Genomic DNA, 16,540 nt, shown 5'->3' on the forward strand with positions numbered 1-16,540 from the left:
GTCGGGTCATAGACAGTGTCACTGTACATTACATTCCACTTAAGAGGAGGTGATTTAGTTTGAAGCAGGTGCATTCGTGTTTCGATTTAGTGGAAAAAAGTGGTTTGCCTTGAAAAATTCAAGATTCACTTCCCTCCACGACATCAAAATTTGGCTAAGGAAAGAGAGATTACATACTTAAATATTCACTAGTCAGCTGTTTATTGCCATTTGGCAGGATGTGTAGTCACATAATGACAGCGAGTTGGAAAACACTCATGTAGAAGTAATAGGAATTATGTTTAAAAATAAAGTACAAGACTGCAGTGTATGAGCTGGGAGTTTCCTTAAAGGTACTATAGTTACAAATATATAGTGCACACTGCCTGTAGGTGGGAGAGTTACACCTTGGGGATGAGACAGTGTAATGCATTTGGAGGCAGATTTGCAGCTCTCAGCATGTGTGTAAATGTGTGCTGTGGTGGTGGTGTGTTTGTGCAGTGCTATTGTTGAAGATGAGTTTGTATTTTTGATCACGCCTGTATAAATAAACTGTGTGTAAAGAAGCTGCGGGAAGGCCAAAAGGCAGTGCCCACATGGCGCTCTAATCCAAAATTATTCCAGTGGAGAAGAAGAGGCAGAGATGAAAAACACATTGAGTGGATTTGCATGTTTAAGTTGTTTGTGAGAGCAGGAAATTTGGGGAATAGTGGCGGCGGAATAAGGAATATCAATAAGTGAGTTTACAGATAAGGCGCTAATTTCCCCATAGTATTTTGACCTTGTGCTTTGAAGCGCTTGCACATGATCTGCATGCACTTAGCTTTGTTTTCCATAACAAACAGCCCCTATGCAGAAACGTTACACAGAGAGAAGGACTTTGAAACACCTACCCACTGCATAACATTTGCTTATTCAGCAGCACTTGATTTTCCTTGAGACAGTGGAAACTTCAAGATTTCCAGTGAACAAAAGCCGGGCTGAAATAAATAATACAGTATCCAGTCTTTGTTGTGCTGCGCACACATACTTTGTCAACACTGCAGTATTGAGTTTTTAAGGTGATGACTTTGGTAACTTTAAACCAATCGTTGTAAGAGAGAACTGCCATCAGTGCAACAAGGCCCATTTGAGTTTTTCTTCATATCCATCATCAGCTTCAGCTGCAGCCTTGCCGCACTATATCACATTTTCTCTGCTCTGTGCTTTATGTGAGCAAGAAACATTTTCTCGCAGCTCTCACCCACACACACACACACAAATGTACACCCAGCAACGGGCTGCTTTTATTTGCCACTTTGGACTTGTGTCTCTTTATTCTTTACAGACACCCATTCATCCAGTCCGGCCTGCATGCCGAGCCAAAGAAATAAAAGCTTTTATTAAACATATGTGCAGCTCCAGCTGAAGGAGCCTGTGCATACAGCCTGATGACAGTGCACCACATCTACAATCACTTCAGGCAATATATCCTGAGCAGACATCCATTTGTCAAATATTCACTGTGATGTTTTCAGTGCAAAGTGTGCACTTTTGGGCGGGGATAATCAATCAGAAACAGTGATTAAAAGTGGAGCTGCGTCTTGCTGAGAAGCATCTTATTTTGATGGTTCAAGCACTGACAGCATGGCAATACTCATTGTGGGCTCTGGCGGCCATACCTGTTTTTACCACACAATAGTGCTGATGAAAGACGGTGCAACTCCACTGTGCACAGTGTACCAGTGTGTGTGTGTGTGTGTGTGTGTGTGTGTGTGTGCCCGTGTGTGTGTGTGTGTGTGTGCCCGTGTGTGTGTGTGTGTGTGTGTGCGCGTGCGTGCACATGTGTGTCTGTCTGAGTGTGTGTACAGTGTGTTTGTTACTTACGAGGACAAACCTCTGTTTTCAAGGTCAGTTACTGTGGACTTTTGAGACAAAACTGGAGTAAGAGGACAAGTGCTGGGACCTTATATGTTTATGCATTGACATATTTCAGCATGTAATTATACTCTTCTGAAAAGTAGACAAAGTGTATTGATAGAAATGGTTCATACTATATAATTACAAAATAACAATGAGAGAAAATCTGCCAGACCTTGACTATTGACCAAAGAGATGAGCTCTTTTTTCAAAAGAGGTCCTTGTTTTCTGTTACTTTGCACCACTGTGTGCTTTGATCATATTGTTATACAGCTCAAGCATATACTCCTGCAGCATGCAGTGTGGTCTGAGATTTCTTCCCATAAAAGTAACATGAATGAAACAACACTCAAACAACCCCCTCATTAATCTCTACACTTGAGCTTGCTCTTTCACTGCCTTTTCTACTCCTGTGCCTCTGACTTATTCCGTGTTCATTGAAGGAATACATAACATTACTGGCAAGGCTGTGTGTATAAGTAGGCCAGTAGACTGACAGTACTGAGCGACTGAAGGATGTTCTCTGTGAATGGGTGAAATGATTCTTTGTGGTATCAGAATCTGTTTTAGGGTCATTGAGCTGAGCGGACGTGTGCTTCCTGAGAGCCTTAATTTATGCATTAAGATGTCTCATTAAGCAAATAATAGCTGCAAATAAATCCATAAATCCTTTTATTTGGCACCAATGTCAAGGTAGAAAGTTTAATGTCCCCTTTCCTTTCAAAGTGGGAGCAATAAGCCATTCTTTCTCAATCGCATATAGCACTTTTGATTAGCATAAAGCAGCGGCACTTGGTTGGCCCTACCGTACCTTCAGGTGAATATATGGCATTCATCTTTTATCGAAATGATGAGTATAACCTCAGCACTGGGATGTGAGGAAATATTGAAAACTAAAACCATATTAAAGATGAAATTGAGCATTCATTGTATTTTAACCTCCACTTTATAAATATTTTATTTAAAGATAAGGTTGTTGTTTTTTTTTTATGTTACGATGTGAAATGTATTTCTTGTGTGTAAATTGTATCCAGCTTTTGAATGGAAATGAGTATACCTAGCATGATGCCATCAATATGTTTTGGAACTACTTCCTGTCATTTTCAACATATTTCTCAACTTTTCTTTCCAAACTGACATTTGACTTGTGCAAAACTGTCATTTGTATTTAAAATCCCATTACCTCACCACATAAAGTCAAGATTATATACATAAAAATCTGTCATATGCATTTAACCATTATAGCTTTCTTGTTTTTTGTTTTGTTTTGTTTTAGCAAGTAAATTGCAGAAGCCTACAAAAAATCTCCAGAAAGGTTTTCCTGTATTGTCCTTGCTACTACAGTGTATTGATTCAAATTGAAATAGAGTATCAGTAAAATTATTTGACCAGCAACAACACTGATTATACTGTGACACTTCATTAGAATATGTGACCCCTTCCTCTGGCCAGTGCATACACAACCCCTCAACACACCCTGCAACACTGCTCCATAATGCAGGGGCTTCGAGGTTAAGGGTGTTCACTCCAAAAACAATGAGACATCCATTTGATCAACAGATGCGACACATTGGAGCTTGATGGGGCATGCGCCGTTTGCCAGATGGCGCGCCTGATTACACTATGTATCCTTAGAATGACACATGATCATGCTTTTGGAAAATAATGTTCAGCAGGTGTCGCACCCTGAGCACTGGCGAAGAAATAAAAGTTAAACAAAGCGTAGGAAAACAGCTGAAGACCTGGAGAGGGGAAAGAGGGAAAATGGAGGCGTACATCCTGCCACACTGAGCGTCAAGGGTGCTTTGTTCCGAGTGTGTAATCAAAGTCGGGGCTGTACATGCACAAGTACATATTAGAGGAATCGGGTGCAGATGCCTCTCGTGTCCCTGGACGCCTGCATGGTTACATCACTGGCGCAGAACGCTTCCATGGAGACGAACAGCAGCGGGGTTTAATGAGCTGCGTGACACCGTGATCTTTCAGCGTGTTCACACCTGTCCAAGTGTCACTGCGTACACAGGAGACACGTGTTCTAAAGATAATGAACATTTCTTAAGTAAAATCAACGCGACAATTGGCAAAACTAGGAGCACATTTTTGCTTTAAGAGAAGTAAATGGTGTTGGGAATGAGAAGTTTTGCTTATAGACACCAATATAGACAATTAGTATTGAAACTAGACACCTATATGTGAACACATAATGATACTGAATGATACCAGGTTCTATATTACTCAAAATTGACTCTCGTGAACTTTAAGCCATGTTATAATGTTACCTCCTCAAAACCTGGAGTTGCGTTTCATTGCCAAACACAATTGTTGTTTGAGTAACCCTTTATTATTAGTCTGCTGACACAACTGCAGGCATGTTTTTGATGAGGAAACACTAATATATCATAGATCAGACAATTTAAAAAGAAAAATCACATAAATAGTACAAATCTAGCTTTTTGATTGGAATATATTTTAGGAGTCATCTTAATAATCTTGTTGGTTTAAGCTCAGTAAGGGTAGTTGTAGAATCTGTTGAAATTGTCTGTTGCAGTAGAAAAAGGTGACATTAATTTATCAGTATCTTGTCCAAATATGTGTCTAAATAAGTACACTGTTCTAACATGTACCTTAGGTAGGATACATTCTTAACCATGAGACAAATACCCATTCACTCCCACATGCATTCAAGCCTAGCAATTTCAAGTCACAAATTTATCTATACACAAGTATGTCATGGACCGTACTATAATTACAATTTCTTGCACAAAAGAAAAGTACACTTCCACAAAAAGGAGCAAAGATTTTCTTGCAGACTGACTCAGGCTCCTGGTTGATGGAACAAGATTGCGGTGTATTGAGCTGAACACCTGAAAGAGTCTTAAATGCATTGGCTGACCTTCACATCTAAAAATACCTCTATTCGGAGTGTCAAGATAAGTTTTGGGCCCACAGCCAGAGTGGATGTGAGCGGGCTGAGCACCTGCATGGTCTGCTGAGGGAGCAGTCAGGGCCATGGTCAGTGTATTGTATGTACATGAGCCTCCAGGGCCCCACACGCTGCACTATAAGGACGCAGCAGACTGGAAAGTTTCCCCATTTAGCCATGTAGGTTGACACTTCACATTCAGCTAAGTGCCTTCAACTGTAATTAAAGTGTGTCCAGAAATATCCTGTTGAATTTTAAACGTGGGAATTACTTTTCAATTTACCTTTACCTGAGAATTTAGGAAAGAAAGGGATTGCAACAGGTTTTTACCCCCCCAAAAGGTCAACTCAAAGGTGAGAAGTTACTTCTTCAGCCACAGCTGCCCTGGGGTAGACTTATAGAGAGGAGGCTGCCAAATTGAGCTGTTTATCTCACTATTCACTGCCGCAGAGTGTTTTGCACAATGTCCCAATGACATGCACTGGTTGGAGCTGAGTTCAAATACCTGATCTTTGAGTTGGTAGCCAAACTTCCTGAGGGACAATTTTGTATATGTGAAGCCATTTTGTTTAGAATTCTGCTCAGTACATTTTTAAAACACAGTCTTTTAAACACATTTTTACTGTGGTTTAGCCTGTCATGTTTAATAAATTCAGCATCATGGGACCAGATGTGAAGTGACTGAGACATTTTGAAATATTTGTACTTTTATGAGCTGTCCATCTCCCACATCTCCATTGACTATTCCCTTTAAGGCTGGGAGTGACATTTGTCTGAGCCTAAATGCAGCACATTTACATCAGGCGATGAAAGCATCTGTTTGGAGTGCTTATTACTTGCTGTAGTGGAAGACGGTCCTTGCGCCGGTAATGACTGCACTCCTCACTATGGGCACAGTGTTTCTGCTTGATTTGAATGTATAATTAGCATAATAAATACTTGTGAAGACTTCTTACGCTAGGCAATCATGGCAGCGAGCAAATCAACAGTTTCCCTCTTAAAAAGCAGCTGTGGGGGATATAAATGTCTATAGCATAAAATACGTATTGCACATAAATATACATACACACTTGTTTAGAGGTAATTCTTGTTTATTATACCAATGAGAAAGCCGAATGGGTGGCTAAGAGCATGCTAAAAGGGGATATGAAATTTTTACTTCATACCAACCATATGTCTTGTCAAAAGTGGACCCAATCACAAATATTGCTACTTGAAAATAATAGTTTCTTAAGTAGCTGAAAGTATTCTTTTATATTTGACTGATATATGTGTAAGGTAGCCATTGTGAAGAAAAGGCTGCATGTTTTAAAGCTTTTGTATCATTATTATTATTTAGAAAATCGGTTATGTATCATAATAGTGGCTTAGCCACTGTAAACAACATGTTGGTTTTACTACAGAAGTAGATTGAGTGTTGAAATTGTCCTCAAAATACTTCAGTAGGTAATGAAAAATCTGGCAAGCACTCAGCATTCAGCCAGGACAATGTGAACAACATGTCATTATTACTATGCCATATGTGACAGCTGCATGTATTCTGACTCTCTCCCTCTTATATACTCTGCAGTGCAAACACACTATGAATACATTTTTGCACAATGCCTGGGCTGCATGTCCACTAAGGTATAAAATGAAATTGTCTTGTTATCTTGTCATTGGGAATAGCATATACTAGGAAGCGTTTCTCCAATTGCATGCTCGGCTTCTGTTTGATACGGGGACACAGCGCTCCATTGTGACAGATGATGGTCAGTGAAATTGCCTGCTCTTGTAATCACTGCTTTATTGAGCATAGTGGTGCTTATTGTCTTTGCTTTATACAATATGATTCCCGGTAAATGTAGGACACCACAATTGTATTTTGGGTGTTTTGTTACGATTCAGTGCTCAAAAGTACAATGTTTTCCGCTTTTCGAGCAGAACCAAATTCGGAAATCTGGCACATACACACCAATTTCTTTGTCTTGGTAATCTCAATGGTAAGGTGCAATAGGTCAAAGTTTATAAAACAATTTATAGTAGCCTTTGAGTTTCACTGTACAATAAAAAAAGAAAAAAAACTTAATGAATGTGAACCTGTTTTAAGAAGATGTAATTGTAAGAAAAAGGACTGAAGGGAACATTGCTGAACCACTGATGCGGTCTTGATTGTACAGACTTTCCATTACATTATTCAATAATAATAATAGCCATTGTTTGATAGTGCCTGAAGTAGTAGTTTATCATTGGCCTTCTCCCTCCTCCCTAAATTAAACTCTATTACTTAATCTTGTTCACCCAGTCTCCAGCTTTTATGGTTTAGCTGCCCCTTTTTGAATAGCCAGTTAGTCACATATTATTTATGTGTTCTTGTACTTCTTGCACTTGTACTTTTTGTGTGTCATGTTTCTCAAATGTCAGAGTAGACATCAACCTCTCCTAACTTTTTCTTTGATAGTTTATAGCTACTATCTACTTTCTAAAACTTTCTTACCTCATAACTTCAACTTGTCTGGACTTGGTGGCCCCAATCTGCTCCTCTCCCCGGTCTCACTCCCTGCCTTTACTGCCCATGTCATGTTCCGAGTGCTGACCCTGGACTTATGTAATTGCACGTATGAGCTCCTCCTCTGCAGCACCTTCTTCTCACTATCACTATAGCAGCCCTACGCACACATATAGCTGCGCACCTCACCGCTCCCCCACCACCGTAAAACCCCGGGAAATGAATTTGCTTGATGATGGAGAGGGTGCATTATCTGGCGGTACAGTGGAGTGCGTGTGGCCCGGCCCGGCTGGCTGTCTCTGGCCCTCCGAATGGGAGCGGCAAGTCTCCAGGGTCCTGGTAGGAGAATGGGCTGAAGCTGTGCTCTAATTCATCACCGCTCCATAGGAAACAAGCAATCGTGGGGAGGCTCGGAGAGGAGGAAAAAAAAGGAAATCAGTGCAAAAGACACAACAGCTCTCACCGGACCTGGCCAATTCCCCTGGTCACCACTTGACTGTCAGACTACTCATGACTTAAATACTGAGGCTGAGGAAGAAGGAGGAAGGAGACAGGGATCAAAAGAAGCATTTCCATATGGATTAGTAGGTGCTATTAGTTCGACCAGTTCACCCACACATGCATTTGGACCGTGGGCGGGAGAGAAAGTAATAGTCCTTGATAAAGATCTGTCCTCTTTTTGCTGATTTAGCATTTCCCTGTGTCACATACTTTACAAACTGCATAGTAGTATGGAGGAGTTAGCCATATGTTTTATGGCTAGGGGACCATATATTGTCGTTAGAAATAGGTGTAGAATTTGTAGTAATTATATTGACATATTTTTTGCTATTATTGTTGGATAAAGGATAAATCTTAGCCAAGTCATAGCTAGAAGTATCTCCTCATGTGGAGTCTGAAGCTAATTTTTTAGGTTAACACATGACTTCCATCCTGAAGCAGAGAAGACAGGAAGAACAAAACTGATATGGGCTAAAGGAAGCATTTACATATTGTGTGCAACTGCATTATCATATCTATCTATGCATGTAACCTTTTGGACGGTGAATGAGCGATGATAGTGAGTGCATCTTATGGTTGTGAAGATGTAATAGCGTATCATGTTGTTCATGTTTTATGTTCTTCGATGGATTAGAATGGGATCTATCCACATATACTAGTACACAACAGCTCTCACTACATGGTCACCACACTTGACTGCCTTCACTGTCAGTCGACTCATGACTTAAACACTGAAGCAGAGGAGGCAGGAGCTAGGATGTAGGAAGTAGGAGACAGGGATCGAAGAAAGCCTTTCCATATGGATGTGTAGGTGTTATTGCTCAGAGGTGGGCGTTTGGAGCGTGTGATGCATGTAGCATGTTTACACTGGCATTAGCATAAGCCTAAGCGTTATGTGTTATGTATATGCTCTATGTGTGACTGTTTACCAATGTGAATTGTCTCACAGAGGGGGAAGGGGGGGTTCTTCACTAAGATGCCAGATTGCAGAGATATGGCACGCCGGAGGGTTTCCGTGACAACCCTTGCTTTTTCCGTCCAATCAGAGCACAGGGTTTCCAGATTGAGAGGTGGTCCTCAGGGGAGCTGTACTTCAAGCGGCTCCGGATGCTTTGCCACGGAGCAGCCCCTTTTACAGAGCCCATCACACGACGAGGCCTGGGCTCAGAATGGGCACTTTGACGTTCGCTGGCATAATTGGAAACACTTTCTAAAAGAAGGGCCTTTTAAAATGCATTGAATGAGAGAGGACAGGGAGCGCCCAATTTCAATGCCACTCATGTAGCCTCCTCACAGCTGCCTTTCAAATGCGCGCTATATATGTTATGACCCAGCCATTTGTCAAGCTGCCAGCAGTTATTTTGTCTTTTTAAATGATGTATAAAAGTAAGAGCCATCTTTGTGTTTTTGCCACCTGCTCATCCAAGCACATCTCCCTCTGTAATCTCCCTCTATCTACTCCACATCTTTTCTTTTTCCCCCCTTTTTTGCCCTCAGAAGTTGCATAGCGGTTTCATCATCTTGAGCAGTTGGAGCCAGCAGGGTATCGCACAAACACTACAGACAGGCTCATTTTTCACACGTTGACTTCCCAGCTCTCCTGCAGGATGTGTCACGACAAACGGCGGATATGTGACAGACTGGCGTCGCAGCCGTGTCCTTGCATTAGTGAGGAGATGCAGTGTGGCTCGCGGTCACTGGCTCCCTGTGTGTGTGTGCTCTGGTCTGTTTATGCAGGCAGCGGTGCCACTATTTACTCTGTATACACAATAAGAAAGCCTGCCAGTCCATACACCTGCTTATATGGGAGAGTTACTTGGGTACATTTCACACATGCAATGCCACTTATTCAAGAAATCTCTTGGTTGAAAACCTTGTAAAATTGGGTACATTTGCAATGGCTGTGATGTAAATGAAAGCCACAACATTATTGAAAGACATCATATAGTAGCAAGGCAAAACATTGTGGTCATTGACAGGTTGGGCAGCAAGTGAACTGTACAGTAAGTTAGGAAATGGGTGGGAAAAAACTGAAGAAATGGCCAGTGAAATAATGGAATAAGTTTGCCCAGTTGTGACAGGTCAGCAGCATTGCTAAAAACCTGTATTTATCATTAGTGTTCTACAAAAAGAACTGCAGTGAACTGGTGATGGTGTGAGGTAAAATGTTATTTTCAGTAAAACAAAATCCAACAAATGAACTGCTGCAGCACCACTAGCTGAAGTGAATATGTTAATGGCTGGTCCTAAAATTGCAGTTGTTATTGCAGTGTTACATGCAAAAGAAAATTGTATTCTGTCAACTAGACAAAGGTTTTTAAGTGTCTGTCTGAGGGATTACACAGACAATATATCCACATTAGTTTGGCCTTCTCCACTGGATGACCTACCTATGAATGTTGTGGCATTTTGTTGCATGTGGGAATACTGTTTATTTTGCTTTGTTCTTGTTATGTGAGTGTGTGTGTTCCGTTTCTCTTATGCTTGTCTATTTTTGTTGTTGTTGTTGTTGTACGCAATATGTTCATTTTAATATTTTCTTCCCTGCAGGGCTCAGTTCTCCACCCGCCAACATCACCACCTCGGCTGTGCCCAGCATAGTCACGCCCATTGTCAACGGCTTCACGGGGATCCCCCACCAGCCCAATGGACACCCGGCTGTGGAGACGGTCTACACCAACGGCCTGCCCCCATACTCCACCCAGAGCCCCACAGCTGCTGACACTCTGCAGCAAGCTTTCACTGGTGTACAGCAATACACAGGTAAACACACACTCTTCTGCTGTGGAACTATTGCACCCCCGACAAGAATGGAAAGGAGCGGGTCAGTTCTTAGTTGCTATGCCTCTGGAAAAAGAAGACTTTCTGTTCTGCTGTACTGGCCAAATACTAGTGTACAACTTTATAGTCTGTTGATTTGGGGAGAGAGATTCCTCACAAGGAAAAAAACAAGGAAAGAAACAAACAGTATTTTTAAAAAGCATTATTTTGGACGCCTCAAGCATAAACCAGAAGTGCCCTGGGTCTGATTCCCTACTTGAATGAATATTGCCAAGTTCTTCCCATTTTTGTTTTTTTGTTTTTATCGTGCATATCTATCCCCACTGCACCCAGGCAGGAGGTCTGTGTTGTCAAAAACATTTTTATAGAAATAACTCATTCTAATTAATGAATACTGGTTACGTGGTCTATTATTTACAGACAAAATCACAAACTATACCCTTACCCATATTCTCAGAGCCAACAGATGGTGACACACACACTGTCATAAAAACACAGAAAAGCACTCTCTTGCCACCTATGAAACACTGATCCCACAGGAATCATGTCATGGACAGTAGTAAACAACAAGTACCATTGCTCTTTGCGATTTTTATAGCAGCTTATGGACATATGCACTTATGTGTTTTATTTGAGTACAATTTGATAACTGAATTAATGAAGGAATGTGAAAAAACGTTAACATCCATGTTAATGTAGAAAATTGTCCAGATTTATTTTATATTTAGCTCTAGCTACGGCTTTCATTGGAATGCTCCACAGTATGGCATTAGATAGTATCTACCTGGTATTTATTTCATTTCACGGGTGTTTTTAATACTCAAAATGGACGAAGGGAAGGACAGGCGGACAGAAAAATAGACAAACAATTTAAAGCCATACTGTGGAATCACATTTTATTTATCATCATATAATTTTTTTCACAAACTACACCACAAAGGACAGTATCATGGCAGTTTTGTTTTTTGCTTGTGACTTTAAGCATCCTTGACACCATTTTGTGCGGGTCCCCTGTTTTACTCATTTCACCTCTCCCTCTGTACACATAGCCATCTACCCGGCCACTACGCTGACTCCCATTGGTCAGACACTGCCCCAGCCACCCCAGGTCATCCAACAGCAGCAGCAGAGAGAAGGTGAGGGTGAGACAACCTTATTACTTCTACGCTCTGTACTATACATCTCATCGGCTCATAATAGGTATATATAAAGAAGATGAGTGCACTGGCCACATATTGCTCTGCCACAGTACACATTTCATTCTGGGTAATGCACATATAAAAGATAGTGGGAGAACAATGTGTTTTTTTTTTTCATTGTGCACATCATAACAGGTAATAGGTCAATTAAATAGAATAGTGGTTAAAAAAAAAAACACACACACACACACACACTCATACACACACACATCTGGCCTATTGTCCCACAAGCCTATGTTGGTAATATTTTTGGTTATGGTCCGAGCCTTATGGTAGGGCAATAGTAGAGGATAGGGTCTTGCTGTAGGTTCAAGGTTAGGGCTTTGATATAGGGTTATGTTTAGGATTAGTACTGGGATGTGGTAGCTGTAGGTATGCTTCTAATAAAGTAATCATTATTAGAGATGTAAAATATTGTGTTAAAATGTTAATCTCAGTTGGATCTACAGTTATAGCTGCTCAGATTTTTTACAGAAATAATTTGAGCACACATAGTATTACAGTGAAAACCCTATGAATTAAAAAATTTGTGCCACACAGGACCAATATTATGCTATTTTTGGACCTGTTATAATGTTGTTTCCTCACCACAAATATACTTTGAGTTGTGTTTTGTTTCATTCTCGCATGTTTAACACACAAACCCTGCAGATTTTGATTGAGTTCTTTTCTCAAAGAGAAAACTTTGTTCTACATTGTGATGTCATGTGCTAATACAGGAAATGCTCCACATACACCATCACTGGAATCATTTGGATAATTTCAGCTCTGGAATTGCCAAGAGCTACTGAGCTAAAGGTAAAAGGTAGCTGTTAATTAAAACTACCACCACATGACATCACAAGGTGGAACAGAATTCATTTTGAGCTTTGGAGATGTAGACAGACTGCAGGCTTACTCAAACATGTATGAATGAAAAAAAACACAATTCCAGATGTTTTTTTGGTGAGGTAACAACATCCTAACATGACATAAAGCTCACAAGAGTCAATTTTGCATAATAGAGGACCTTTATGAAGTGAAGTGAGAGGTCACTTCACCTTAGATGACTAACTACGTAATGGTATTAAAATAACTGCAAAAAACGTTGCTCATGTCCTCTCATCAAGCTATACACATCACCAAGCAATTGTCAATTGCCAAAGCCATCTTTATTATCTTATCTCTAAATAAACTATCTCTAAATTTATTTCTACAGTAGTTGAGGATAATTTCCAAATAAGTAATGTATTATAAACTGCATCTTGTTGCACTATTCATTCCAATAGGGCCAAGTTGTTTACAAACACTAAAAGGGTCTATAGTGTTGCATCTAGAAATATATAGCTTGATAAAAGACATAATAAAATTGTGTTAGTGTGAGTGCTCTGTTTTACAACTGTAGAGTGCATGAGTTCTAGGCCAGCACTGTTTTATATGTAAAGGTTAGTGGTTAGGTTATATAATCAAATCCACGCTGTGACATCGCAGGCGGTGCAGATCAGATAGAAAAATAATGAAAACGTAGATGGAAGATTGGAGCAGCTTATTTGAAGATATCCAAAGTGAATCGGGTGTTGCGTTGTAATAGATTTTGACTCTCATAGGCACCTTTTAGATGTCAAAACAGTTGTTATGATATCAGATGTGTCTAGTTCTGCCAAATCATGCTAGTCTCTTTCATTTTATATAATGTTTAGTGAAGTATCCACAAGTGCAAGAATAAGGCAATACTGCTGATCCAGACCCATATATGAAGTACAGTAAGGTCTGTGCATGGCGGTATAAGAAATGTATGTAAGCAATCTCCTATAGTCCCATACTGTCTATATGGGTTAAATTTAACCAGTGACATTTTCCATATTCAATCTTTTCCCTGTGAATTTCAATAATAGTTCCAAGTGTATTATCGGAGAGCAAAGAGAATCAGCAAACCAGGGCAAAAGTTTTTATTTGATTTGTGTTTGTGGGCTGATGAAAGACACTGATAATGTCACAGACTCTGTGCAAATCTCTGTCTTCTTAATTAAGTCAACATGAAAGAGTGAGCAGATAAAATCATGACTGCAGCAGCCTGGGTCTACATTTGTAATAACATATTTCTGTGTGTGTGTTCTTGTGTGTGTTCTTGTGTCACCACAGGTCCCGAGGGCTGTAACCTCTTCATCTACCACCTGCCGCAGGAGTTTGGAGACAACGAGCTCATGCAGATGTTCCTGCCCTTCGGCACTGTCATCTCCTCCAAGGTGTTCATGGACCGTGCCACCAACCAGAGCAAGTGCTTTGGTGAGTCACACACAGTAGAGTCAACCATAGCTAAAATAAAAATCAACCCAAAACGAGCCATTAGATTCAGTTGTCATAGTTAAACTGAATATAAGTGCACAGAGATTTGCATAATAGTAAGTGATAAGGTCTGTGATCATAGCTTATTTAAATGAGGAAAAGTTTGGAAGTGTTACTTTGTAAAATTAGTTTGTTTTTTACCACACTCTTTGTAAGTTTCCCAAAATACTCAGAGATTTGTGGGTGTTGTGAAAAAACTTGCAGCAAAGGTGTGAAGCCTCCCGGCAAAGTTTCAGCATCACAATAATAGAAGTTATTTTTTTTTATTTTTACACTTCTTATGAAACAAGGGGCCTTTGTTTGAAAGAGAGAGCTACACAAGAGGCAGTGATGATGTCTGCGCAGACACACATTGTGTCCAATGATCTTATCCTGACAGACTGACCTGAATTTGCATCTTGATGACTGTTGTGTTTTGGCATGAGCGCAAAGGGAAAATGCTATGAATACATTGTGGCCAATGGAGCCATGATGCATTGGATGAGAGTCCATGTCCTTGTTTGTGTTTGGCAGCCATGTGACCTGGAAACCTGGAGGTGCTGTCTCAGCAGCTGCATCACCGCTCTGTAACCCCAATATCTGTCAATAGGCTGGCTGCCCTGGCTGATTCACACAGGCCTATCCCGCTGTCCCATTTAGCTCTGTCAGCCCACGCACTGCAGCGCCCCGGGCCCTATACAAACTTTGAGGAGGCAGGCGCTGATGGGGCGGAGGGAGCCAAAGGCCAATTATGGATCAGCGTTTGTTTTCACTTGAGGGAAACGTGGAACCCTGGGCAAAATTGATCACGAGTCGTGTCTCCCCAGGGGGACTTAATAACATATAAATTCATGAAAGAAGACCTATTTGCAGTATTGACTTATACACTATGCATTTACAACATAATGTTAGGCCTGGAAGGAGGCAGCACACTGGTGTAATTAATCTAGAGAGGAGAAAGAGGGGATAAAGCCAGATTGATGGTGTGCATAAGACAGGGAAACGGCTGGGATGAGACTACACACACTTGTAATGTGTGACAGAACTGAGAGGGGGGCTTAGAGGCCTAAGCCCACATCTCTCCTTATCTACAGCCACAGCACCAGGAGGGCTGCTGGGCTATTGGATCACATTCCTTCTCCCTCTTGACCAGACCCAGACCTGAGCCCAGACCAATCCTCAGAGCAGAGCCTAGACCTGAGTCCAGACCTGAGCCCAGACTAGAGGCCAGACCAAAGACCAGACCAGAACATGCACCGTTTCAGACCTGCTCAGACTAGAGCAAGCAGACTAGAGACCAGAGCAGAGCCCTGTACTTTGTTGTCCCAGGTGGCAGTAGACGCCTCCTACTGCTGTTCATGGGTCATCGACTGCTCCTAATGACAGCACACACCGGGGAGTGTGGTCCACACACACTCCACTGCAGTTTCTGGTCACTGAGCCCAGCCCTTATTTTTACACATGACAGAAGAAGGAGGTTTGAGAGCATTTCTGAGCAGAGAGCATCATGGGAAATGTTCTGAGACTGACATGGGTACTTGTATTCACTGTAGATGTGTTTTCTAGCTTTTACATTTATGCACTACATCAGCAAATATTCTTAAGACGCTGATAGATGTTGTTTTGTTTAGTATTGGTATAGGTATGGTTTCTGTTATTCTAGTTTTTCTTTTTACCTATTTTACCTGCTGCTGCCATAACCATGACAACTACTGCTGTACTACAGTACTGTGTTACTGTGTTATTTCTATTTGTACTTCTATATCTATTCAACTATCCAAGTAAGTACTGCTACTATTTAAGTAGAGATTTCTCTTGCCAGCCATCTCTCTGACTTGCATCAGTGGACAAGTTGCTTTAAGGGCACAATTTACTTTGTAAAATCACATATTGTAATGACTAGACAACAATTATTTGAAATTGGAAAGCAGAAGTACTATAGAGCATGTTCATTGATTGCAGGTTTCGTGAGCTTCGATAACCCTGCTAGTGCACAGGCAGCTATTCAAGCCATGAACGGCTTTCAGATTGGGATGAAGCGATTGAAAGTCCAGCTAAAGAGACCGAAGGATGCCAGCCGCCCTTACTGACACAGCCTACCTTCTGTATTCACCGCAGCAGCACAGGTGAGCACCCTGTCAAGGTTTACAACATGCTTTCTTTTTAGCCGACAGCCTCTTCTTGTATGGTAAATAAATAATGAAATGTAAGAGAAGAAACCCTTCTAGCCCTCTATAGCGCTAGCCTCTGTACCAACTATAAGGGCTGGCTTTATGTGGCACACAGCAGGACTTTTAATTACCGGACGATGTGTCACTGCAGTGATTGACAAAGATTGATTGTAGTAGCAGTGTGGGTTCACTCTATCCAGACCATTAGAGGGATATAATAGAGCCATACTGAACTATAACAGTTAAAGAAATGGATCTTTTGAATGACATCCAATGAACAGTGACATCAATAATG

General features: G+C 41.0%; 1 protein-coding gene across 37 annotated transcripts in view; it reads left to right on the forward strand.

The window, feature by feature from the left end:
* celf5a (cugbp, Elav-like family member 5a) overlaps positions 1-16,164 on the forward strand; it is a 192,045-nt gene extending 175,881 nt beyond the window's left edge. For 8 of the 37 annotated variants that reach the window (XM_055164598.1, XM_055164602.1, XM_055164600.1 and 5 more), the window contains 5 exons: positions 10,348-10,553; positions 10,909-10,911; positions 11,621-11,707; positions 13,892-13,975; positions 16,037-16,164. In XM_055164598.1, the coding sequence (XP_055020573.1) occupies positions 10,348-10,553; positions 10,909-10,911; positions 11,621-11,707; positions 13,892-13,975; positions 16,037-16,164 (508 nt within the window). Of the gene's footprint in view, positions 1-10,340; positions 10,554-10,611; positions 10,615-10,908; positions 10,912-11,620; positions 11,708-13,891; positions 14,036-16,036 lie in introns of all 37 variants that reach the window. The other 29 variants (XM_055164618.1, XM_055164621.1, XM_055164619.1 and 26 more) reach the window with 9 other exon arrangements.
* The last annotated feature ends 376 nt before the right edge of the window (positions 16,165-16,540 follow it).

Source organism: Boleophthalmus pectinirostris, unplaced genomic scaffold, assembly GCF_026225935.1.
Source record: "Boleophthalmus pectinirostris isolate CB_2022bp ecotype Guang Dong unplaced genomic scaffold, ASM2622593v1 HiC_scaffold_7, whole genome shotgun sequence".
Classification (NCBI taxonomy): Eukaryota; Metazoa; Chordata; class Actinopteri; order Gobiiformes; family Gobiidae; genus Boleophthalmus; species Boleophthalmus pectinirostris.